Source organism: Camelus bactrianus, chromosome 6, assembly GCF_048773025.1.
Source record: "Camelus bactrianus isolate YW-2024 breed Bactrian camel chromosome 6, ASM4877302v1, whole genome shotgun sequence".
NCBI classification, from domain to species: domain Eukaryota; kingdom Metazoa; phylum Chordata; class Mammalia; order Artiodactyla; family Camelidae; genus Camelus; species Camelus bactrianus.
This window is the reverse complement of record NC_133544.1, coordinates 38,022,301-38,047,081: the sequence shown is the minus strand read 5'-3', so window position 1 is coordinate 38,047,081 and position 24,781 is coordinate 38,022,301. Positions and strand designations below refer to the sequence as shown.

Genomic DNA, 24,781 nt, shown 5'->3' with positions numbered 1-24,781 from the left:
AATGCACTAAATAATCAACAGAATTGGCAAACTTATGACATTAAAATGGTCTGTTTTTGAAGGTAGAAATACTGATTTCCTTATATCTTTCAAGGTAGAGTTTTCATTCTCTCCCATGTTACAAAATACCTGGATTCTTTCTGTTGCAAAAATTATTACTGAGAAACAGTATTATGATTATGCAAAATAACACTCACTAAAGAACTTTTTGATGGAAAGATTTCTATTAAGTACAAACTTAACATTCAATTAAAATTTCATGACCACTTATAAAAGTTTAAAAACCAAATTTTAAAAGTAAGATCATACTGGACACATTTTTTAAAAGTCCAATAGTAAATTAGATATTAGCCTTGGCTATCAACTTCATAATCTAAACACTACAAAGAGAACCAAAGAGAAGACATTAGATTAAGCAAAACTAATGAGCCTATCAAACTCAAGGACCTGTTTAATGTTACATAAGGAGAACAGCGTACAGAACATGATGAGTGAGAAAGATTTAGGTTTCAATCTGAGTCTTTTACTTAGCTGTAGACCTTGAGCAGATCTACTTAAACTTTTTGTGCGCTGGGTATCTCCATCTGTCAAATGCAGATAATAGTACTCTACTCCTAGGGCTGCTTTGAAATCAAGTGAGATAAAGTATGCAAAGGACTTAGCACAGTGCATGGGACTTAAGTCAATAAATGTAGCTGTAATTATCTTTATTATGCATCAAAAAATTTTAAATGCCTTTTTCACTTTATGTAGAATTATTTATAGTAACAATATGGACTGTTCTTTTCCTCCAAAGTACACAATGTATTTCAGGACATACTTTCTCAAGCAGAAAGAAATACTACAGGAACTGAATATAGTTAAACTAATTGGATGAAAGCACAGAAGGCGTCATATGTCAAATTCTCCATAACAAATCAGGAGAAATCACTATGCTTCTAGAAAACATTTCACATTTCTGAGTCAAGGGGCAATATATGGGTAATACATAAAACATTTTTGCATTAAAAAAAAAAAGTTAAACTCCCATAAGTGAGTTTTTAAAGTCACTAACAAATTATGTACCAGATGAACCTTGCTTACTTTCACATGTGGTCAAACATGTCTTAAGGGGTTTTGTGGCATTTCAGGAACAAAAATCTCTTTATCTAGATACATGTAAACATTCACCATCACTGATGAGGAAAAGGCATTTTAAGAAAGCAGTAAGTTCTCCACTTCGAATCCATCTACTGGATGATAATTAAATTATTTTACTGCAAGCCAGATATTCAGAGAGTGAAATATTTAAAGTCAAAGGGGAAAGTGGATGTCTAAAATATATAATAAATCAACCTACCTAGAAGCTCTTTTTAAAACAAGAAAGTAGCTGCTAGGGATTGCAACCATGGTGATACTCAAAGTGAGGCTAATAACTGTCTTGGAATAGTCAGATAGTCAACTGTCTAAAGATGCATCCCAGTCATTATTTAATAATTCTTCATAAGAACTATTCATTTATTTTGGTTAACTGTCATTTTCAATATCATTACTTACAGAAGTTAGACTTCCTTCTTAAACTTGTGTTCTGTATTTCACTTTCTGTACCATTTTGTGAAAACACAATACACTCAAGTTTTTTGAGTGTTTCTGCATTTTCTAAAAATGCAGTGTTTCAGAGCACATTTTCAACTTCAAAACATTATCTAAATATTGCATGTGAGCTCATGTGGGAACTATGGAAAATTGTAGATTCTCTTTATTCAAATGTTGACTAAAGTTATTAATATACAAAGTTCCAATTTCACTACCTAAAATTTTACCATGTGCATATGAAAAACATTTTACTTACTGATCATCTCTTTTGAGCCATATATTTTGGGCAAAATTGTGTAGTGTCCAGTAATATGAAAAATACTTAAAAAAAATCAAATACAAAGAATGCATATTGCTTTATACAACAATTTTTTTGTCCTTAGAGAAAGACAATCTGTTCCTAATTTTGGTTATATAGTCAGTATTTTTCTGTTAAAAAGGTAAGTGAGAAGACCTATGCTATGACAAATAAAAATCATCTTAAAAATATAAATATAAATAATTTATAAAATTCAGTATGGACGTCCTTAAAAATGTAAAAATGGAGTGAAATAAAAAAAAAACAATTGCAGGGAATTTGTTTATTGAGCATTAATGTTAACACTTCTAAATTAAGTATTCACTTAGGAGTTTTCTTTGTTATTGTCCTGTCAATGGACATAATGGAAAATATTGCACAGAATTCAAACATGGAAATAATAATTAACAAAATATCTAAGCAACAAGTATATGCTTTACATTTTAAAAATTAATCCAAACAAAATAATTGAAGCTCTTCTCTGATTTGGAAGTCTTAAAATGTTCTCTCACATTTTATTTGATTTTTTTCCCTTTTTTTTTTTTTTTTACAAATTGACACTGTGTACAAAGAGTTCAAGTCGCCAATAAAACTACTGCTTTAAAATTGTTGGCTTTAAGTAACAGAGGTATAATTTGAATTCACATCAGAGCTTTCTAAAATGGCAATAGTACAAGCATATGACTTTCTCTAGCATCCAAAACCTGTTCTGGCTCTCCTTTGGCTAAGGAATAGAAAACTAGACAGCCTTCTAAAGCTGCCACAATTTCCTAAAATGCTTTGATAAAAGTTGGCATACTTCATTTCTCTTGCTTACCTTGATAACACTGGGCTAAACAGAAAATGAAGAAAATCCAGTCAATAGTAACTTAAATAGTAGCTAGTTCTGGACCTGGAAGTTTTGGTAAAGTTGATGAACGCATTCTTAAAAGTAGTTTTCCAAAATTAGGCCAAAAAGTCTACATGTATAAAGGGGGAAAAAGCCAAGAATGAGTTGAACATTAAAGTTTATCTGTTCCTGGAAGACTATGAACACAACAGAAGCTGAAACACTACATATAGCTAAGAACATATTCTCGCAGAGCAAGTTTATAGTTCTTAGAGTATAGGCCTTTCTAAATTTCCAACTGATGTTTAAAATTTTATAAGTGATTTATTATGTCACCATATTAAGCCAATTCAATTAACTATATTCAGCAGGAATCGCTTCAGAAATGCCTTGAAAAAGGCAATGACAGAAACTATAGATTTAAAAAGCAACTATTACTTACAAAACTCATCTCAAGACTTAGAATATATCGTGCTATCAACTTCCAATTCCTCTGAAAATAGATTTCCTGCATGTTTAGCCATCCCATCTTATTACAGTTTAGCACAAGGGTAGAAATCTTAAAGCACTGCGTTGTTGCTAAACATTGTCAATACTTCTCATATGCACCATTTAGACTATACTTCACTTTTTTACTTCCCTTATAACAGTAAAATAACGAATAAATATGGTCCTTTAAAGGCCCTTCACCTTATCTTAAGTGATATATAAAATAAGGTAGTTTTATTAATTTCTTGTTAGCATTGGCTTAAAATCTGTTTACCAAATAAGAAATTGTAAACTTTCTTAAGTTTTCTTTACCCAGAAAGCAGATGTACTCTGATCCACCACTAATAGCTACATAAAACATTTCATCATTTTAGTTTTGTTTATAACATTTTTCTTGGAATAGTAGTATTGTTGTACCTCAGAAAAAATTCAATCAACTACAGAAATTATGCCCAATTGTTAACCTTCTGAAAGAGGTAAAAAGTTCTTCAGGAAAACCTAAAATAACTTGGTTAACAATTACCAGTGCTGAAAAGGTCATTAAAAATGATAAATAATAAATGCAGTTTTGCTGTATTTTACCCATTATTAGTGCAAAATAGGATGCTGAAATTTTTCAGTGGAATATATTAAAGACATACTGGAACACTGGTAAGGATCTCATTTGCCGTCTAACACCAACATTTTCCAGGATTAAGACAATAACATGTAGTTTAACAGAATCTGAAATTTGTAAGTTCAAAAAGGGAATTAAAATTCAACTTAAGGGAAAAAAGCAAAATATGGTTAGTATTGTCCATATTTCAAATAAAATCTCAAGGGCAAGTATGGCTGCTGTTTTTCCAAACAGTCATTTTTCCATAAAATGTTGGTTGTGTCATAAGAAACCTCCTGTGCTTTCTATCAACAAAGGCCTGCTGAAGTACAACACATTTCCCTTTAAATTCAACCTCAGCTGAAATGTCGAGCAAGGCGGGCAGATCTATAGTCAGCACGAAGTTGTACGAAGGAGTGAAGAATGTTCTTGTCCAGATTAGCAAGTTGTTCTCCTGAGCAGACTTGCTTTAAATTATCTGGGGCAACTACCAGAAGATTGCAAAGTGCATGCAGAGTATCAAAAAGCTGTAATACCAGTGGAATCTGAATTGAGATAAGAGAGGGAAACAAATAACATTGAAACAAAATAATTTCTAGTTTTACAATCAGTTTGTAAATTCTTCTCACTTATATACTGTTAGTCAGGACTTACTAATGTTAGACAGTTCAATATATTAGAATTTTTAAAAGCTCCAGAAGTGTTAAAACTCAAAATACTTCAGATGTTACGTGAACATGCTATAAGCTTTTTGAAAAGATTCATATTACACCAATAATCTTCAATAGTAATAATCATTTATACTTTTGTGGACTAGAACTATTTATCATTAATTTAGCAGTTTTCTTAAATAATTTAAACCTTAAGGGAAACTAATTTCAGAGAGATATACAAGAAGAAAGAACCTATTTTCCTAGTATGTGATATATACAACATTAGTTATGGATGTTAATAAGGTCATTTTGACCATGGAACTGAAATATGGGCTTGTCTAAGATAAAGTTCACAGCAAAATCATGTTAATACTGAAAATATGATTGGAACAACACATTTTCAGTTAGGAAACGTTAGAGCTGTCTCACTACAATGATTACAAAAGTTATAAACTTTTTACTAATGATTATAATTCATACACATTTTTAATGATCTGACTTATGTTCTTGAGCCTATTTACAAGTATGATATTTGTGAATACATACCTTGAAGTCTTTGGCACACTTCCTATATTCAGCTACATCACAAATTGCTAACATGCCACCCATACAACTATAGGAATATTGTTGAAGATGCTCATAAATAAGTCGATGAAAACGTACTCCAAGTTCCATCAAAACTGTGTCCACATTCTTCCCATCCATGGAATTTTTAATCTTCTCCACTTGTTTTCTTACATAAGCACAGACTTTAACACAGGCCTGTAAAATTTTTTCTATACTTATTACATAGAAATGTGTATCAACTTAGCTAAGGAGAAAATACATATAGTTTCTCATTTAATTTCTAAGTGTAAAAGAAAAAAATTTGGAGCATAGTAAGACACATCAAAGAAAATGTTAACAGAAGTATTAAAGCAAATATTCTTACTAGCATATTGAATCATTTTACTCACATTAGTATACTGAATCAAAACATTGTTTTCATCTTCTGGCTTAAAATCTGTTTTCTTTTGTTCTGCAGCCAAGATATGCTTCATTTGTCCAATCATGCAATTTAATGTCCTACAGAATTGAGAATACCACATATTTGATTGCCTTAATTTACTTTATATTTACTTTTATTTATATTATTTATACTAAATTAAATTTAAATTGTTTAATTTCATGGCATCATAAAACTGTTTTACTATTGTTTTACTTTAGATTTTAAATGAAGTAAATTCTGAGGTACTTCTTTTAAAGGTCTTGATATCAAAGAGCTCTTAGTTTTATCAGCTTCCTGCTCAAAATGCAGGGCAAAGATTAATTTGCCCATTATTTTATTTGAGGAAATCTTAAAGATCTTAGAAGCCTGTCACTAATTTATTTCCTTAACAACTATATTTGGAGAACATTCAGGAAGAGGGTAAAATAAAGAGTTTAAGAAGAACGGCCAAAGTTTGGAAGAACATGAGTTTCACAGTCTAAGGACAAGCAGGAGGCTGAACACGTGGTACTGAAGACCCAGCTGAGAAATGGGAGCATGGGTTTGCAACAGCACCAACAATATGTGAGTTATGTGATACTCTCCAACAGCCATCAGCCATCCGGTTACGGGAATAAAAGAGTTTCCGCTGACCCAGAGTTTAGGGCCTGTGAGATAGTTATAGTTAAGGGAAATGAATTCTAGGATAATCTTGAGGGAGTAGTTAAAGATGGACCAAGCAATCTAAGCACAACAATGAATAAAATAAAGCTGGGAAAAGGATAATAGAGTGGCAGAAGACAAAGACACTAAGGGCTAGATTTCCTGCTCAGGTCAGAAAACAGGTATATGGAGTTGGAAGAAAAGGAGGTTGCAGGCACTGAATGTGATATTCAGGCGCAAGGCTTTTGTTACCAATGATATCAAGGTCTAACAGGAAACAGGAGTAGGTAGCGAAGGTGAAGATGATAAAGAAAATGAATGGGTCACACACTTGGAAGTGGGAATACACTAAAACAAGTTTAAAAGAAAAATGATAAGCCAGATGCCCAGATAAATGTAGGGGACTTACATAAATGACTGAGTGACAGTAGCAATAACAAAGGGAAGATGATGTGAGTTTCAAAGGCAAAGGGGTTCTGGCCTAATAGTACATGGACACTGGTCTGAAGATATCAGGAGGGATGCAGGTAAATGCTGACCTCACCTCTTGGCCCCACAGTACACAGGTAAAAGAGAATTAGAAGTTCGGACTCAAGAGACCACCACAGACCACTGTACCTTCAATAAGACAGCTAATGCAAAGACTGAGACTAAGACTTACATGAAATGATGAAAAGAAATTATCTATATATTGAGAAGACAACTAGGAAATACATATTTTCTATACTTTCAAAAATTTAATGTATCCAACCTCCCCACCTCCCAAATATGATTTTCAGGTATTCTGAGGCAAAGAAAGAATACACAATTTAATTAACAAGAGGTATTTAGCTTAGGGATTAAATACATACTTCTTGAAGTGATGATTATAAGGCACACGTTCAAATTATATTAAACAAAGTTCTGACTATGTATAATCTTATGTGGTCCTGACTAAAAAAGGGAGAAACCAGTTTTTCAGATTCTTCTAAGTTTATAAATCTTCAATAAGCCCAGTCTCAGTAATTAATTCTATAACTTTCTTATTTTTTCCAGTTTGATTCTTCAATTTTATTTTTCTTTCTCATATTATCACATACTCTATGGTAGTTCTTAATTTTAGCAAGAAAATAACTGGGAGGTGAGTTGCAAGTTTGTTACTATGTGTAATGTAAAAATTATTTACTTTTTCAGAATTTAGAATGGATTCCAGGTTATCCTTACAACAGCTCTGTAACTAACTTGCATTTGAATATGCTTTCTTGAATAGAAAAGAGAATTACATAAATAAAAAAGGTATGTCCAAAATCTAGTAGCATGGGCTTTGTAATTTGAGTCTCAACTCCACCATTATTAACTGTGTGATCTTGAGGAAACTATCTCATTTCTTTAAGCCTCCATTTCCTCATCTGTAACATGGAAATAGTATTTACTACTTAATAAATGAAATAATACAGGTAAAGATCCTGTATGTACAGACACATAGCAAATGCTTAATAAATAGTAACTATTATCATCATCAATAAATAGATGCCTAGCCTACCATCATCTCAAAAGATGGAGACCCAATGCCCTACATTATAAACAGGTAATTAACTACACTGAACATTACAAAAAATTTTTTAAGTTATTTTTAGAAAATTAGTCTATTTTTTAAAGCATTTCAGATAAAAGACTGACAATTCTAAGTGAAAATAAAGTCCTCCATGTTACATACCATTTTTAAGGAGTTTGGGGGAGAAGAGAGAGAGAGAGAGAGAATGAACAAATCTGTGTGTGTGTGTGTGTGTGTGTGTATGTGTGTAGGGGGCATTTACAAAAAAAGATTTTAAATGGAATCTGGTTTAAACATAAATCTAAACATACTGATTTCTGAAAGTAATAAACCTGGGATCCAATAAAAATAATACTCTAGTAAGGATGAAAGCAGTATGTAAAAATAAAATTGAGCCTTATAGCAGGATGGTGGAATTAAAATACTTTTTTCTTCTCTGAAAATTATTTTCATGTTGCTATAATGGTGTTTCTACAATTTAAAAAAATGCAAGAGAAATAGTAAAACTAACAACTTGCCTATCAATGCCAGTATCCAATTTCATCTCCATTTGCTCAATTATTTCTTTTTTCTTCTGAAGGCATTCAGATAACTTAGGAGAAGAGCTATTGAGTGTTTAAAGGGGAAAAAAAAAATCACGTCAGTCATCTTAGAATTCTAAAAGTTTTTCATATGCATATGTGTATTCTCATATATACATACACACAGATTAATTTGCTCACAAATCCAAGAAGCACATAAATAGTAAAGTAACTATTTAGTATTTACTATGCCCAATTCATTACACTAGTCATGCTAGGAAAAATAAACCAGTTAAAAGAGAAGGAAGAGGAAGATTTAGACTTACTACGTTCATCTCTGAGGAGATATCCCTTTAGAATATAAACATGTGATTTTGAAATTCTGGAATTACTTGGTTTCCTTTTTATTAAATGTAACTAAATTTCTGTATAATAGTAAGAAAACTCAGAGTCTTGAGAATGTAGTAAGTTACACTAATTAAAATTTGGAGACTAATACCCAATCCAGTTGTATTTAGCTTTCCTACATTAAAAAACAAAACAAAACAACCAAAAAAACCTGGTAGTCAAATATGCCTTCTGAATGTTACCTAAATGTCAAAAAATACCCAAAATATTAAGAAATATGCAACCCCAACAGGAATGTGAATTCTTTATGTGTGGCATTAGAGTTTATTTTAAAAAGTAAAATTCAAAATGTGATTCAGGGATCACTAGAGATCTTCATCTTTTAGACTGTTTCTAGACTAATAATTTCTTGGCATACCAATGTTTACAACAAAATGTCTAGAATTTTATCTTTTATGTGAATATTTTCCCTCTTAATAATAGTACTACACATACAATTTTATAAAGCATATTCACATAAACTACCTTATTTAATCCTCACATGCTTTAAAAGTTCACATAAATTGATAGGAAGATATAAACCAAACCTTACTTAATGCCTCATCAAAATCCATCCTACGATCTTATAAAATGTTTGTTGTACCTCTCTTTATTATAACAAGTGGGTAAAAGCTAGAGGTCCTCTTTCATATCAGATTTAGACTTCTGACACATTCAATCTTTTCAAATAAACCAAAATTAATACTATAGTAGGAAAAGAAAATAGGAAGGCAAGGAAGAAGGAAAAGGATTTTTTTTGGCTTTTTATTTCACATCCTCCTGTCCTGTTCGACATTTTAATGAACATGTATTACTTTAAAAATTTAACAAAAAGATATGTAAACTATAATAATCATTAAAATACCAATAAAAATCAGACAATTTGACAAACCTTATTAGCGGCATAAGGTGATCATTAAACTGCTTGTCAAAAAGATGAAAAATAGTATTGGCCTGGTGCACAACATCCAAAAAATAGAGATTTGCATTCCTAGAATCCGAAGAAGGAATTCCTAAAGTTGGAAGGCACGTATATGTTAGAATCATACTTGAAGAAATTCATCTTAGCAACAGAAAACAGAATGTGGTTTTATGTATGTAACATGAAAAAATTAACTGTTGTATCAATTATCTTTATAGACAAAGAGTAAAATTAAGCTTGCTAATAATTTAATAAAATTCATCCAAAGTTTTTACGCCCAATTTTCACCACCTACTCAAGTCTCAATAAACAAACAAACAAAAATCAATAAATGAATCACCTTGGACTATACCTTCTCCTTCCCTTTCCCACCTTCTTATGCCCAATGATTCACATAAGCCATGAATACACTTCTACTATTTTTTCTTATCACTAGGCCTTATTATCTCTGATAACAGTTAAAATAATTTTCTTATTAGCATCCTAGTTCAAATATCCCTATCTTTTATGTTATATATTGTTGCCATAATAATGTAAACTTAACATATTTCATTCACCACATTCTCCACTGTTTCCTCAAAAATATTCAAAGTCTCTTTACTGTTAACAGAATAAATTCCTGATTTTCAGCATTGTATTTAGGTCACTCTACATCCTGACCCCAAAACAGACAGCTGACCTCTCCAGAGTTCAGTTTCCTCTTTTTTTGTAAGAGATTAAACTCTAAGGTCCCTACCAACCAGACGTTTATGTTTCTAGCTAACATTAAAGGGCATGAAGGGCTAGAAAAAATAGTCACAGAAAACGAGAAAATAAAAGTTTAATACGTAGAGCTCTTCACAGGATGGTGATTTTTTCAAAGTTTTAAAAATGGAAAACAAAGGTGTTTTATTTTCCCACAAACGACAAAATCATCAATTGGTAAGAAAATTAAAGGCTCCAACACAAACTTACAAGAGAAAAAAATAAAGTCAATACACACGTAGAAAATACTAATCCTTGCTATATTAATTAAAGACATGAAAAGGCAACAGTTACGAATGTTTTTAACTACTAAATTACTAAAGTTTTTAAAGAATATTAAGTGATGTGCAGAAAAACTAGTACAATCACACATGCCAGTAGCAGTGTAAATCAGTGGGAAAACACCCTTCAGGGAAACAGTTTATACGTATAGAAATTTTCAAAATTTATAACACACTTTAATCTGATAATTCCACTTTCAGAATTTTATCCAAAGAAAATAATTCAAAATAAGAAAAACACTTTAAGCTCTACAATATTCACTGTAGCATTATTTATATCACTAAATTGCTGAAAAGATTCAAGATGTCTAATAATGGGGAATGGAGAACTCTCTAATATATAAGCATGACAGAATTTTATACAATCATTAGAAACAACAGCAGTAAGTACTAACTGAATAGCTGCATGGAAAACACTTACAAGTATACAGGACATTCTCATCCTACCAGAAAATTTCCTAAACCCTTCCAAATTGTGAATACTGCTATTAAAATGAAGAAGCTAAGCTTCCACACTAGCTAAAGAACAAATCCCTCATAACATATGGATTCAAATTCATGTTATTTTTTATCTTCTTCTTTAATCTTCACATCTTTGAGATGGATATTATTATCCCAGTACAAATGACCATAGTGGATTATTTGCAAATGACAAATGTTAAATACTTGATGTCAAGTATCTTCTGTAAGGCGGTGGGGAAGCAGGCTACAAACGCTTATCTACATCATGAGAGCAACTAGGTGAAAAAATGTGTCTAAGAATAAACCACAATGTTACTAAGTTATGGGTAAGTTTGCATCAATGTTAGAAAATGTATGGAATGATGTTACGTATAGTCAAACTTTTTGAGCATCTTCTATGTGCTTCCTAGGTGCTAGACTATAATGGCAATTAAGACAGGTAAGATTCCTACTTCCAAGAACCTACATGCTCTTCTCTCTACTTAAAACATTCTTTCTCCAAATATTCTGTTTATTCCTTCACTTCATTCAGCTCTCTCGTTCATGTCTCCTCAGAGGCCTTCTCTTACCATCCTTTCTTTTCTCTTTTTTATTGAGTTACAGTCAGTTTACAATGTTGTGTCAATTTCCAGTGTAGAGCACAATTTTTCAGTTATACGTGAACATACATACATTCACTGCCACATTCTTTTTCACTGTGAGCTACCACAAGATCTTGTATATATTTCCCTGTGCTATACAGTATAGTCTTGTTTATCTATTCTGCATATGCCTGTCAGCATCTACAAATTTCGAACTTCCAGTCTGTACTTTCCCACCCCCTCCCCCTGGCAACCACAAGTTTGTATTCTATGTCTATGAGTCTGTTTCTGTTTTGTATTTATGTTCATTTGTCTTTTTCTTTCTTTCTTTCTTTCTGATTCCACATATGAACAATCTCATATGGTATTTACTGTCCTTTCTAAAAAGCCCTCTCCCCCTGAATTCCCCATCCTACCTCCTATTACTATTCTCCATTCCTTACTTTTTTTTTTAAATTCATTGTCCTTACTAGTCATTTGTCTATCTTTTCCACAAGAATGTAAGTTCCGTGAGTTCAAGAATAGGCACTTAATAAGTATGTGCAGAAAAAATGAATTCTGGTGAGTGAGGACAACATTAACAGATGAAAGTTTCATTGTAACAAGTGCTGTGAAAAAAAATTAATTCAATGATGAAATAATGAGTAACTAGGCTTGGGAGAGAAGGGTTGCTTAAGTTAGGTCAACCAGCAAAAGTCTCTCTAAAAAGGTGGCACCTTAGTTAACTTTAAGATCAGAAGATTGAAAAGCCAGACATGGAAAGAGCTGAAGGAAAAGGACTGTGGGCGAGGGAAACACCAAGCGCAAAGAGCCTGATACGGTTAAAAGAATGAGGGCCAAAGTGGCTGGGGTAGTGACAGGAAATGCAATATGAGATGAGGATGAATACATAAGAGGATGCCAGATCAAAACCCATGCTTTTGTAAAGAGTTTGTTGTTGTTTTTCCCCAAAGAGTAACTGGAAGCCACGAAAGGGTCTTAAGTAAGAAAATTTAAGACCCTTAGATTTATAATATGACTGTTACATGGAGTCAGTTATCTGGAGAGGCAAGAGCGTACAAAGAGACCAGTCAGAAGTGGAAAGAGATGATGATGGTTAAATCAGGGTGGCATCAGCGGAGCTGGAAAAAAGTAGATGAATTTAAGCTAAGTTTGGAATACAGACAGGATGTGCTGATAGACTGGACATCAGGTTTGATAAAAAGATGAATTATGGCAACTCCTGGGTTTGGGACTTGAGCAAACAGTAAAGCCTTTTAAAGGGAAGAATGGGAGAGGAAGAGGTCTAGGTGGAAGATAAAGAATTTCATTTGGGATATATTAAAATTGAAATGCACACAGAACAGGTGAGAGGTCAAGGGGGCAAATGGATCAATGGGTCTGAAATTTAGGGAAGAAATCATTATTCTATGAATACCAGTAAACCCAAAAGACCAAAAGTGAAAGAAAAAAAATTTTATGAACCTATTCCTTTCCAAGTTTATTTTGAAAGATTTTTCTTTTTAAATCTTACATGACTCAATTGCCTCAACCAGAATTGCCATCAGATTCATTTCTGCCACCTTGACATTTCATAACTTACAGCATTGTACACTACATTCTGCCATACACTGTAGTGACTTAGTAGCTTATCCTGCCCTGTTCAATGTAAGCAATATGAGAACTGTGTCTTTGTTTAGCTTTCAGTATCTGACAAATCCTTGCATTACAGAAGCTCAAAAAGCATTTCACTGCACTGAACTGATTTTTGACACATCAAGTTGAATATATATAAAACATTATGCACACAGTTTAACCAAATAGGATCAAAGGAATTTAACACGAAGTGTAACACAAACAAATATACTCACCAGCAAGTCCTGTTTCCAAGGCATAATCAATATGCTCAATACATAAAAATTCCACAAGAATGGTAAAAATTCTAAAGGCATTCCTTGGTAAATCGGAAGGATCAGAGAGCTTTAAAAACAAAAAACTTCAGTTTACCATTAAAAAAAAGTCACCTTTTTTTTTTAAGCAGTCAACTTTGTATAAGACATAATCAGAATTCAGCTATCAAAATAATAACTTAAACCTCTTCCGCGCCACTCCAAATGCCTTTATCATATACATATGTTACAATGCTCCGTATTTGTCTACACCTCTCCTGGCTTAGACTGAATCAATGTTTTTCTGACCTGGAATGCAATCCATTAGTGGACTTTGACTAGAAAAAAAGAGAGAAGAGAGAACCAATAGAAAATAAAGTCTAATGTACACATTAAAACCAATGTAGTCTCCCTGAAATACATAAAACATTACACACACACACATATTCGTATAATAAATGCACACTCGACTGCCATGTAAAGTGCATTTCTTATAGTGGGTCAGGGTCAAAGAAGTTTGAGAGCCACCAACTGAACAAAGGCTATTCTAGCAAAACTTAAAACAAAAAAGATCCTTTATTTATTGGAGGGTGGGGATGGGGAAATCAATAATGGATGCACTAAAACATATAACAGGCTCAAATCCCACCTTCATCACTTCTTGGCTGAGTGAACCCTTGAGATGTTATATAACCCCACCAACCCTCAATTTATTCATCTGCAAGGTAGGAATAATATTAATAGTATTTACATCCTAGCCTTGAGGTGAGCATAAAATATGGAAATGCATCTAAAGCATTTTTAGCATGGTGTTTGAGACATAATAGGTTCACAGCAATAAATGTTCATTTTGATGTTAATGTTGCTGTTGCTGATTAATTACTCAGTAAAAGAATCATTAATAGTTATGCTGAGAAAAATAAATCTCTCTTAAAAAGTTAGAAAATCACTCCTCAACTTCTTATATCTGCTTCCTATATTATTTATCAATTGATTGTTGACTATTTGTAGTCTCTATTCATGCACTCTCTCAGAGTAAAGTTATTTGATATACACAGCTGCGGGTTGAAGTGTATAACCCACTTCAAATCCCCTAAATCTTCACTAATTATAAATACTAATTTGGTTTTATTCAATTCCCTTCCTGGTCTTCTTAATACCACCCGAACCTTTACTCTTCATCAGTCTCTCTACCACAACCCTCACACCCCTTCTTTTGCTCACTGATGCTTAACAGATGCCCTTAACAAGCCACAAAGAATAAATTTAATTTTTCACATTCCTCGTCTTTACATCCAAACATGAATGCATAATTGATAAAAAAGGTAGACGAAAAATTGGTAAGGATACAGAAGACACAAACATCAATTTCAATCAACTGGGCCTAACTGACGTTTATAGAATACATGATCCAATAACATCAGGATATACATTCTCTTAAAGTACTCATAAAACATTCACCAAGATGGATCGTATTTGAGCTAAAAAACAAGTCTCAAAAAATTTTAAATGGATTCACATCATACAAAGTATGTTCTCCGATCATAAGAGAATCAAATTTGAATCAATAACAGAAAGATATCTAAAAAATCCCCTAATACCTGAAAATGAAATAACACACTTCTAAACCACTCTTGGGCCAAAAGAAATCAAAAAGGAAATTTAAAGGATTCTGAACTGAATAAAAATAAACACAGCAAATTAAAATTTGTGGTATGCAGCTAAAGCAGTACTTTAAAGGGAAATTTGTAAGACTAAATGCCTATATTAGAAAATAAGAAAGGTCTCTAATCAATGACCTCAGCTTCCACCTTAGAAAAACTAGAAAAAGAGGGGTAAATTAAACTCAAATAAGCAGAAGAAAAAGAAGTAATAAAGAGTAGAAATCAATGAAATACAAACAGAAAAACAGAAAAATCAATAATACCAAAAGCCAATTTTCTGAGAAAGTCAATAAAACCGATAAACTTCTAGCCAGAATAACCAAAAAAAGATACAAATTATCAATATCAAGAATGAATAGGTGATATCACTATAGATTGCATAGATATTAAAAGGATAAGGCAATACCATGAACAATTTAATCCCAATAAATTCAACAATTCTTAAAAGACACAAACCACCAAAGCTCACTTAAAAAGAAACAGATAAATAGCTCTGTATCTACTAAAGAAGTTGAATCTGTACTTAAAAACTCTCACCAAAAAAAACTGCAGGCCCAAATGACTTCACTGGTGAATTCTATCAAACATTTAAGGAAGATATAATACCAATTTTACACAAACTCTTCCAGAAAATTGAAGAGGAAGGAATACTTTCCAACTCATTCTATGAGGCCAACATTACCCTGATACAGAAACTACACTAAGACATTAAAAGGAAAAGAAAAAATATGTATAAGTCAATATCCCTCAGGAACACAACCACAAAAATCCTTAACAAAGTTTAGCAAACCTAATCCAACAATATACAAATAGTAGATGAAAAGATGCTCAACATCACAAATCATCAGAGAAACACAAATCAAAACCATAATGAGATTATCACCTCATACCTCATACAGAATGTCTATCATTAAAAAGTCTACAAACAACAAATGTTGGAAAGGATGTGGAGAAAAGGGAACCCTACTACAATGTTAGTAGGTATGTAAATTGGTACAGTCATTATAGAAAACAGTATGTGGGTTCCTGAAAAAACTAAAAAGAGAAGTACCGTATGATCCAGCAGTTCTACTCCTGGGTATATATCCAAAAACAAAAACACTAATTCGAAAAGATACATGCACCCCAATATTCATAACAGCCTTATTTATAATTGCCAAGATTTGGAAGCAAACTAAGTGTCCTTCAACAGATGAATGGATAAAGAAGATGTGGTATATATATATTTGCCTGAGAAGACAGATCCAAAAAATTATTGCTATAGATGTGTGTGGGTGTGGGTGTGTGTGTGCACAATGGAATACTACCCAGCCATAAAAAAAGAATGAAAATTTGTCATCTGCAGCAACATGGATGAACTTGGAGGGATTATGCTTAGTGAAATAAATAAGACAGACACTTATACATGGAATCTGAAAAAATACAATAAACTAATGAATATAACAAAAAAGAAGCAGAATCACAGATACAGAAAACTGGTGGTTACAGGGCTGGGGAGCAATATAGGGGTGAGCGAGTGGGAGGTACAAACTACTAGGTGTAAAACAGGCTCAGGTATGTACTGTACAACATGTGGAATATATCCAATATTTTGTAATAACTGTAAATGGAAAGTCTTTTTAAAATTGAATAAATTACTTTTAAAATAAAAAAAAAAGAAAACTGGAAACAGAAAGAAAGAAAATATAAGAAGAAATCTTTGTGACATTAGGTTAGGCAAAGATTCTTTAAATATGATACCAAAAATATCACCTGTAACAGAAAAGTGTTAAATTAGGTATCATCAATATTAAGAATTTCTATTCTCTGAAATACTCTTTAGATATGGAAAAGACAAGTCACAAACTGAAAGAAAATGTTTGCAAATCACTTATCTGATAAATGAATTTTAAATAGATACAGAACTATGAAAAAATGAGAAAACAGACAACTCAATTTTTAAAAATGCACACAAAATACACCAAATAATATATACATGGATGGCAAATAAACACATGAAAAGATGCTCATCACTAGTCATTGGGAAAATGCAAACTAAAACCATAATAAGGTATCATTACATACCCTATCAGACTGTCTAAAATTAAAAAGACTGATTATATCAAATGTTGGAAATCATGTGGAACAAATGGAACTCTCTCACACAATGCTGGTGGGAATGTTAAATGAAACCACAACTTTGGAAAACAGTTTGGCAGTTTCTTAAAAAGAATTACCATACGACATCGTATCGTTACTCAGCATATACCCTGGAGAAATTAAAACATATGTCTGTTTCATGAATTTTCACAGCAACTTCATTTGTACTAGTCAAACACTGGAGCCAATCTAAACTGCCATCAATAGGTAAGTTTGATATGCTCAACTTTGAAACTTATATTAAAATATACTTCTAAATAATTTTAAAATAATCCTGTTCCCTAAAACAAAAATCCTATTTTTTAACTAGAATAAATAGCTATTTCTAACCAGAGAGCAGAGTTATACCTTAGTGTAAACAAGGCAAAAATTAAAATATACAACCATATAGAAATTAAATAAATTTACAATTACTCTTACCCTATGACATCTTTCAAAGGCTTGTTTGGTTTCTTGTAAAAGATTAACCACCACTTCTTGGGATAGGAAAGTCTCCCCATGAGTATCGATACTTGGCCCCAGTGGTAAATTGGTACGTTGTCTAATTCTCTCTTTTAAATCTTGAATACTAGTGCATCATACCAACAAATGAAAAAAGAACACTTTACTATACATAGATTTCAATTTCAAGTACTCTCAAACTTAGTATACATGAACTAAGGAAAAAAAAAAAGAAAGAAAAATGGACCAATAGCCAGGAGATCTAAAAATTCTAATTTCAATAAGTAGTTCTGTAAAGTGAAGCAAGCATTCTCTAAACAGAAGACTTTCATTGGAAAAAAATGAGTAGATTTGGAGTTACGATCTCTAAAGTCTCTTTCAGCTCTACAATTCTGACTCAACAGCCAAAACGCCTTGTTTGGTTTCCTTAGGAAGTGGGCTTTTCCAAATAAGTTAATATTCCAAATAACTAAATGGTCCTCATTAAAACAATGTAAAATTTTAAGCCTTTGTAAATATACTAACCATTTAAATATACTGCACATTTCCTCATTATTATTAACAAGATATATTCTATATAATTTAGCTTTTCTCAATGACTGAGGGTCATTAAGGACATTTATTATCTTTAGGTATCTTTAGGCTCAATCTTTTTGTTTCTGGAAATATATAGCTCCAGAGTGTGAACTGATTTTTTAAAAAATTATGACTGTTCTCTAGTTCTTCTCCTTCTTTACCTGCTACTGCCTTTCAAATTTCACTTCTCATTCCTAATTATAATGTATCTACGATCATTATTTAGTATACAAAAAACTGGGAAACAAGAAACTGATCTGGGTATACATGTATGTGAACTGTCAACTCTGATTTTATGGCGCCACAGAAGTCATTCTGCTTCATCCTAGAATCTACCAAGTTCCAGATAGCTGAGTTCTGGATAACCAAGCTGTCACCAACTCTTACAGCAAATTATTTTATTCTAGTATGTGAGTAAATGTAGGTTTTAATGTATTAATTAAATAATTGTATGCCTAAGCCATTAAAAAGCTCAGGGTACCAAAACTGGGAACTGTCTATTTGCTGGTTTGTTTTTTTTTTACACCACACCTGCAACAGCAGCAAGAAAATGATGTACTTCCTAGTTAATAATTTGGAATAATTTACTCAGTCTGAAAGAAAGAAGGGAAGGTAGGAAAGGGAGGGAGAGAGGAGGGGAGGGGGGAGACGAAGGGGAAGGAAGGAACGATCTATAGAACCCTTTATGGTGCTGGTATTCTGCTTTACATTTTAATCATGTTATGTTAGATCATTTCAAGATTTGGCTCAAGATACAGGATTTGATGAACAGTGTAAACAAATTGAATTAAAAAAATTCTTCATAGAAAATTCTAATGACTATCAATATTTCACAAGACTGTCCAAACATAATAAAGTTTTAAATATCTTTAGTTTTAACTATAACATTTAAGAAAAACACTTACCCTCCTGTGCCAATGGATCTCTTTTGATGGTTTTTTGAATCATAATAGCGCTGTAGGATCATAGCACTTCTGCTTTTCAAATATCCAGTCTCCACCTCAATGTAGTTCTCCAAATAGGAAATGAAAATGGACTTGATAAGCTTAGACAAGAAAGTCTGTTTATCAGTACCTAAGTTAAATTCCATCAACTTGCTGGAAAGATTTGTGGTTCTTTTCATGGGAAAGGAGGAAAAAAAGATTAATGTATACTTTAGGTATAGTAACAATGTTAAGGAATAATTACTTTTACAATGTGACTTTTTAATAACTTATGTTAAACCACTATTTTTTAAACCTTGGGAAGTTACCTAGGATGCAGAAATTAGCTGTACAGGGTGATATATATTAACTAGATTGGATATTACAAACCACATTATGGTTTTGAAAACTGCCATAAACTCCTAGAGATGACTTAGGAAACTGAGGCAACCAACTAGTCTAGAAATGGCAACAGTGGCAGAACAGCTTCACGTATGCCATTCATGACATGGAATCCAAGTCAAAAATACTGAGAAGTATACATAGACTTTCCTCCAGTTTTCTGTTTCTTATTGTTGAAGACAGGCTCACAATAGTGCTGTTGCTGAGATGGACTTACTGATTACAGTTACTTTTGAAAACCTTCCCCTCAAAATGATGACACTGAAGAGCAGTTGCAACAGAGTTAGAAAAACACTCCATATGAAGCTTCTGTGAGGCATAACACTGCAATTTACAGAAGCACTGGACAAATTCTCACATCAGACTTAACTCTGAAATTGTCATTTTTAAGAATTTGTCATTCCTTTTTCAATTTCTAAAGTTTTAACCGCAAATAAATGCAATTATACTCGTTCTTAAAGAAAAAAATTAAATAGTGAATTAGCTTACAATTAAAATCAGAAAAAAAAATTCCTGAGTGTCAGTTTAAACAAGGTTTTATGTTTCATTAAAGTACATTAATATAAAGCACAATATTCAATTTCTTAAGTTAACAGATTAAGAATGCCGGTCGTATACAATACTATACAGCCACGTATTTAATGCTAAAAGGTATATTGCTCTCTGACAAACTAATTCAAAAACACCTGAATACTCTGATTTTCTATTTGAAAAAAAAAAGAAAATGTTATTTTCTACTGAAAATGTACCTTGTATATAAATCATAGAGATTTTTGAGATACTGCTCTGCATCGGACTTTCTACATTCTTCTAACTGGTCTTTCACAAAGCTCTGAAATAAAAAATCAACATTCTGTCAATTGAGTAAATATTAAATTATATAGTCAATATTTTTTTTACTAGAATTATTCCACATTCTTTAACTATTCTGACTTAAAATCCAATGGAAAAGGTAATACACAGAAAATAGATCAATATCAACTTATCAAACTGTACATCTTAAAAAGATAATTTTATTACACAGAAAGGATACTTCAAGAAACTGACTTAAAACAAACTTTTTAAAAAGCCACCATCTCTCTCTAACTTTCACTGTTAATTGTGGCCATTTGGTGTACTGAGAATTTGTGTTTGTACTGTAAAAACGAATTCATACTACTTATGGTCACCTGGAATATTCTAAATTCTTATTATTGATGGTATCTTACATTAGACTATCGTATACTCTGCTAGTAGAAAATAAAAATCTGTGGATTCACACAAGAGAGAAAAAGAAAACAGACCAACATAAAAAAATAAGAAAATGTTTTTAATTTTTACTGTTTCTCATATTTACTTGTACATTCACATAAGTGTTGGCAATAAGCATTAAGAATTTCAAAGTATCTTTTCTTTCAACACATAAGTGTTGGCAATAAGCATTAAGAATTTCAAAATATCTTATCTATCTATCATGGCCTATCCTGCCTCATGAAGAACACTGGAAAAAAAGAAAAAGAATCCCAAAACAAAACCTGAGACTACACTGATATAGCCAATTCCTTAAAGTAGCATTTCCCAAACTGTAGTCTGGGTAACACTGGCATCCCTTGAGACATTAACAGGCATTATTACTCTAAAGTTGGGAAACGCTGTACATCACACCTCCACTTCTAGAGAGTCATAATACATATTAGTATCTGTAAAGCCTATTAAACTTCATGGGCTGTTTTAAAAGCAAACATTTATTTAATGTTGCTCCATTGACCAGTAAACAAACTTTAGGAAATGTTGACTTAAAGCACAGAGCTATGGAAGTCAAGGTTGTAACTGGAATTCCAGTGTTTTTTCATTTCAGGCTAGCACCATATTATAAAAAAATTCTACAGATTAAGCTTGCAACTTGTGTTCAATTTCACAAATGCTATCTATTTGTCAAGGTGAGAATGCAATAAAAATCAAATTCTGAGGCTACCCTACCACAACCTGTTACTAATACTACTACTGATACACAAATTTCGCACACTCTGATGATATTTAGTGATTAGCACCTTTTTTCTTGGTGAACAACAACAAAAAATTTTTTAAGCATGACACTGTCATTCCCTTCCCTAACACTGAATAAGTGGATTATTATTCCTAAGGGTATTACACAAGTAAATTAAATTTTAAAAAACTTAAAACAGAGAAAAAAATTACATATTACCTTAAGAACTACTTAGTCATTTTTTAAATTACCTGTAGTTTGAGTTCAAATATATTTTGAATAAGTTTAGCCAGTACTGTTTCTGGATTACTAAAGATATCTCCAACTTGTTTGTTCACCCGTTGACAGAGTATTGCTGCATCTTCAAATATATCATTTCTTAAGTAAGCACCCTAAACAAGAGAAGAATTTTACATAATGAATATATAACTTTTAAATCTTTTTAAAAACACAAATTAGCATAAAATAAAATAAAATAAAATCCAACAAAGTACAATACAGTACAAAATCCAATAAAGTACAATAAAGTACACTGTTATGTTACCTCCTGGCACTGCTTTATATAAACATCAACGCAATGGGAGTAACCCTATGAAGAATAAAGAAATACATATTACTGTTTTAGTTCAATAATAATAACAACAACAACGACAACAGTCTCAATAAACGAGATTATTATACGTAATAAAGCTATGTCTATGCTCCAGTAAATGGCCAATAGTAATTAATAGTGTTGGATTTAAGTAAAATTAATTGTAGAAATCCAATAACCCAAAAAAGAAAAAAAAGAAAAGAAAAGAAAACTAGTAACCTAATATAGGTATCTTCTTTAGTTGCTTTATGAAACCGATCAGCTGGGTCATATCCTTATAGGACTTTAGACTGAAAGAAGAAAACTGAGGTATAATTGAGTTCTTTACAGTCATTTTACCCTACAATCACCTAGCCATCTCCTTCAACTTCAAAACATGTGCACATGCACATAAACAAGCACAGATTCAAGGCCTTAAGAAAAGGTTTTGTGTATATATATCTCCTTCTTTCCTCTCTTGGACTCAAAGCATCTGCCTTTCCTTTCAAGAATCTGGACAGATATGTATTTAATTGGCATTCTGGAAATTTACTTTTAAAATCAAATCCATTTTAATAGCATGTGTTTAAACAAAATAAGCTGTCATAATAAGCTCACTATAATGAGATTTTTGACTACTAACAAAATGATACACAAAAGCAGGTAAGAAATACAAAGTACACTATTATCTCAAGAGCCATTCTATTCAATATTCACTCAGATATGTTACTTAAATGAAAAGTCCAGAAAATGGCTTCTATTTCCTTATTTTGATATAAAGAAACAGACCGAAGGAGCACTGTTTCTTTAAGCACTTTTTGCAGAAATACACTGTCATACATGAAGTCGCTTGCTAATTCAAATTCCAGGAAAAGTTTCATACTACAGTATTCCTTTGTATTACCACCTGAAAGCCTCTGAATTTAATTCTTTTACTAGTCATATTCCATCTACTCTCTGGTTCCTGTAATCCAACAGATACTTAATGTCAAGCCATCTTGCTTTTGACTTATAAAATGTTTGCCTGAAATAAAAAAATACATTAAATACCAAGGAGACAGATAATATGATTTTCTATGTCAAACTATATGAAAATTCAGTGATAAAATATTAGTATTATTGAATATAAGATCCTTATTTAAGTAATATTAAATATCTAAAATTTAACACCATTTCTGAAGAGACACAAAATGTACATTAAAATCATTCCAAACAATGAAAATTACCACTGTGATATACTCATACAACAGAGGAAAATCAGAGGCTATAATATATAGAATTCATATAATCTCCACATTATTAAAGACTAATCTGCATTTTTAACTTTTACTATTTACCTTAAAATGAAGTAAAACTGCTGCTACTTCTCTCATTCTGGAGATTTCACCTCGTCTTTGAGCACTGGTAAACTCTTGAATAAGTTGGCATTCTAAATCATGGTATTTGCCTAAAAATAAAAAGTCATTCAGCTACAATGAGACAGACAAGATATCAAAGATAAGTATATGAATTATTTACAAAAATAATGAGTATAGATCTAACCTTCTTTTGAAAGAACTGCAAAAACCATATGAGATTACAGGCAGTGGTTCTAAACCCTAGAACATACTGTGGTATATAAAGCTATATTTTTAAGACAAAAATGTCTTTCCAAATGGTATAAAAGGTGAGCCTCTATAGTCTAACTGCCATTTACTACTGTTATGTAAAAAAGCAGTTGACTGGGGAAAACCTTCTGGATACCATTTATAATAGCAAGAGACAGGCCAAATTTTAAACCTGAAACTATGGAAAGAGTGGAGAGAACTATGAAACTATTTACTAGAGTTCAGATAGATGCCTCTACCATGAACAATGGTGAACTCAACACCAAATTACATCTTAAGACAACAAGTGGTATTTGATTCACTACATTCCTGAGGATACTACAGTACGCTTTTGGGAAAATAGGTGGTCTTTGAACTTCTATGCAATGGCCTCCCAAACAGTGACTAAGAGTACCATGTGAGACTGCAAATATAGTGGCTTTTCCAAAAATTTAGAATGATCTGCTTAAAATATAATCCAAAGATTGGTAAGTATTAAACTAATCATGCAATGCTCATGAGCTTAGTTTTAAGAAAAAAAAGAAATTACAGTATAATGAAAAAGAATATGTATAACTGAATCCCTATGCTGTATACCAGAAACTAATACAACATTGTAAATTAAAAGAATCAAAAATAAAAATAAAGAAAAATAAACAAAACAAACAAAAAAAAGAAACTACATTAGAAATATATGTATGACTACAATCTTCAAGATACATTATTAAATTAAAAACACAAGATATCAAGCTATTTGTATAGTATGCCCCCAATTATTTTAAAATAAATGGGAACAGTAGAACTAAATTCTACACATACATACATGATTTATGTCCTATGCTTGTACAGCCACAGAATACTCTGGAAGAATACCCAAGAAACTGATAACAGTTGTTTCAAGGAAGAGGAATCAAAACTCAGGGATGAGGTAGGAGGATGACACTGTCCCACCACCTCTCTTTTTAGATTATTTTTTTTCTTTTATACAAGTAATTTTATTACCTATTCAAAACTGTTAAATAAATAGAATTTCACTTACTTGCAATTTTGGATTTTACTTCTGAAAATCTGAAAGGAAAAAAACCAATAATGAGGTTCATTAGTTGTGGGAGAAAAAGAGGGACTAAAATAAAAACTGAGTTAA

The 24,781-nt window shown here is 31.9% G+C and overlaps 1 protein-coding gene across 4 annotated transcripts in view; it reads right to left on the bottom strand.

Moving 5' to 3' along the window:
• The window catches only part of EXOC5 (exocyst complex component 5), a 50,392-nt gene that overhangs the window by 1,788 nt on the left and 23,823 nt on the right, over positions 1-24,781 (bottom strand). For 3 of the 4 annotated variants that reach the window (XR_012507509.1, XR_012507510.1, XR_012507508.1), the window contains exons 6-18: positions 24,677-24,705; positions 23,389-23,498; positions 22,025-22,069; positions 21,732-21,872; positions 20,264-20,346; positions 19,095-19,304; positions 17,593-17,740; positions 13,352-13,460; positions 9,404-9,524; positions 8,122-8,208; positions 5,396-5,504; positions 4,986-5,201; positions 2,691-4,331 (exon numbers count right to left, since the gene is read on the bottom strand). Coding sequence is in view for 1 of the 4 variants with exons in the window: in XM_074365473.1 (XP_074221574.1) it covers positions 4,143-4,331; positions 4,986-5,201; positions 5,396-5,504; positions 8,122-8,208; positions 9,404-9,524; positions 13,352-13,460; positions 17,593-17,740; positions 19,095-19,304; positions 20,264-20,346; positions 21,732-21,872; positions 22,025-22,069; positions 23,389-23,498; positions 24,677-24,705 (1,597 nt within the window). In the remaining 3 variants the exon portion in view is untranslated. Of the gene's footprint in view, positions 1-690; positions 4,332-4,985; positions 5,202-5,395; positions 5,505-8,121; positions 8,209-9,403; positions 9,525-13,351; positions 13,461-17,592; positions 17,741-19,094; positions 19,305-20,263; positions 20,347-21,731; positions 21,873-22,024; positions 22,070-23,388; positions 23,499-24,676; positions 24,706-24,781 lie in introns of those variants that run through there. The other variant, XM_074365473.1, reaches the window with a different exon arrangement.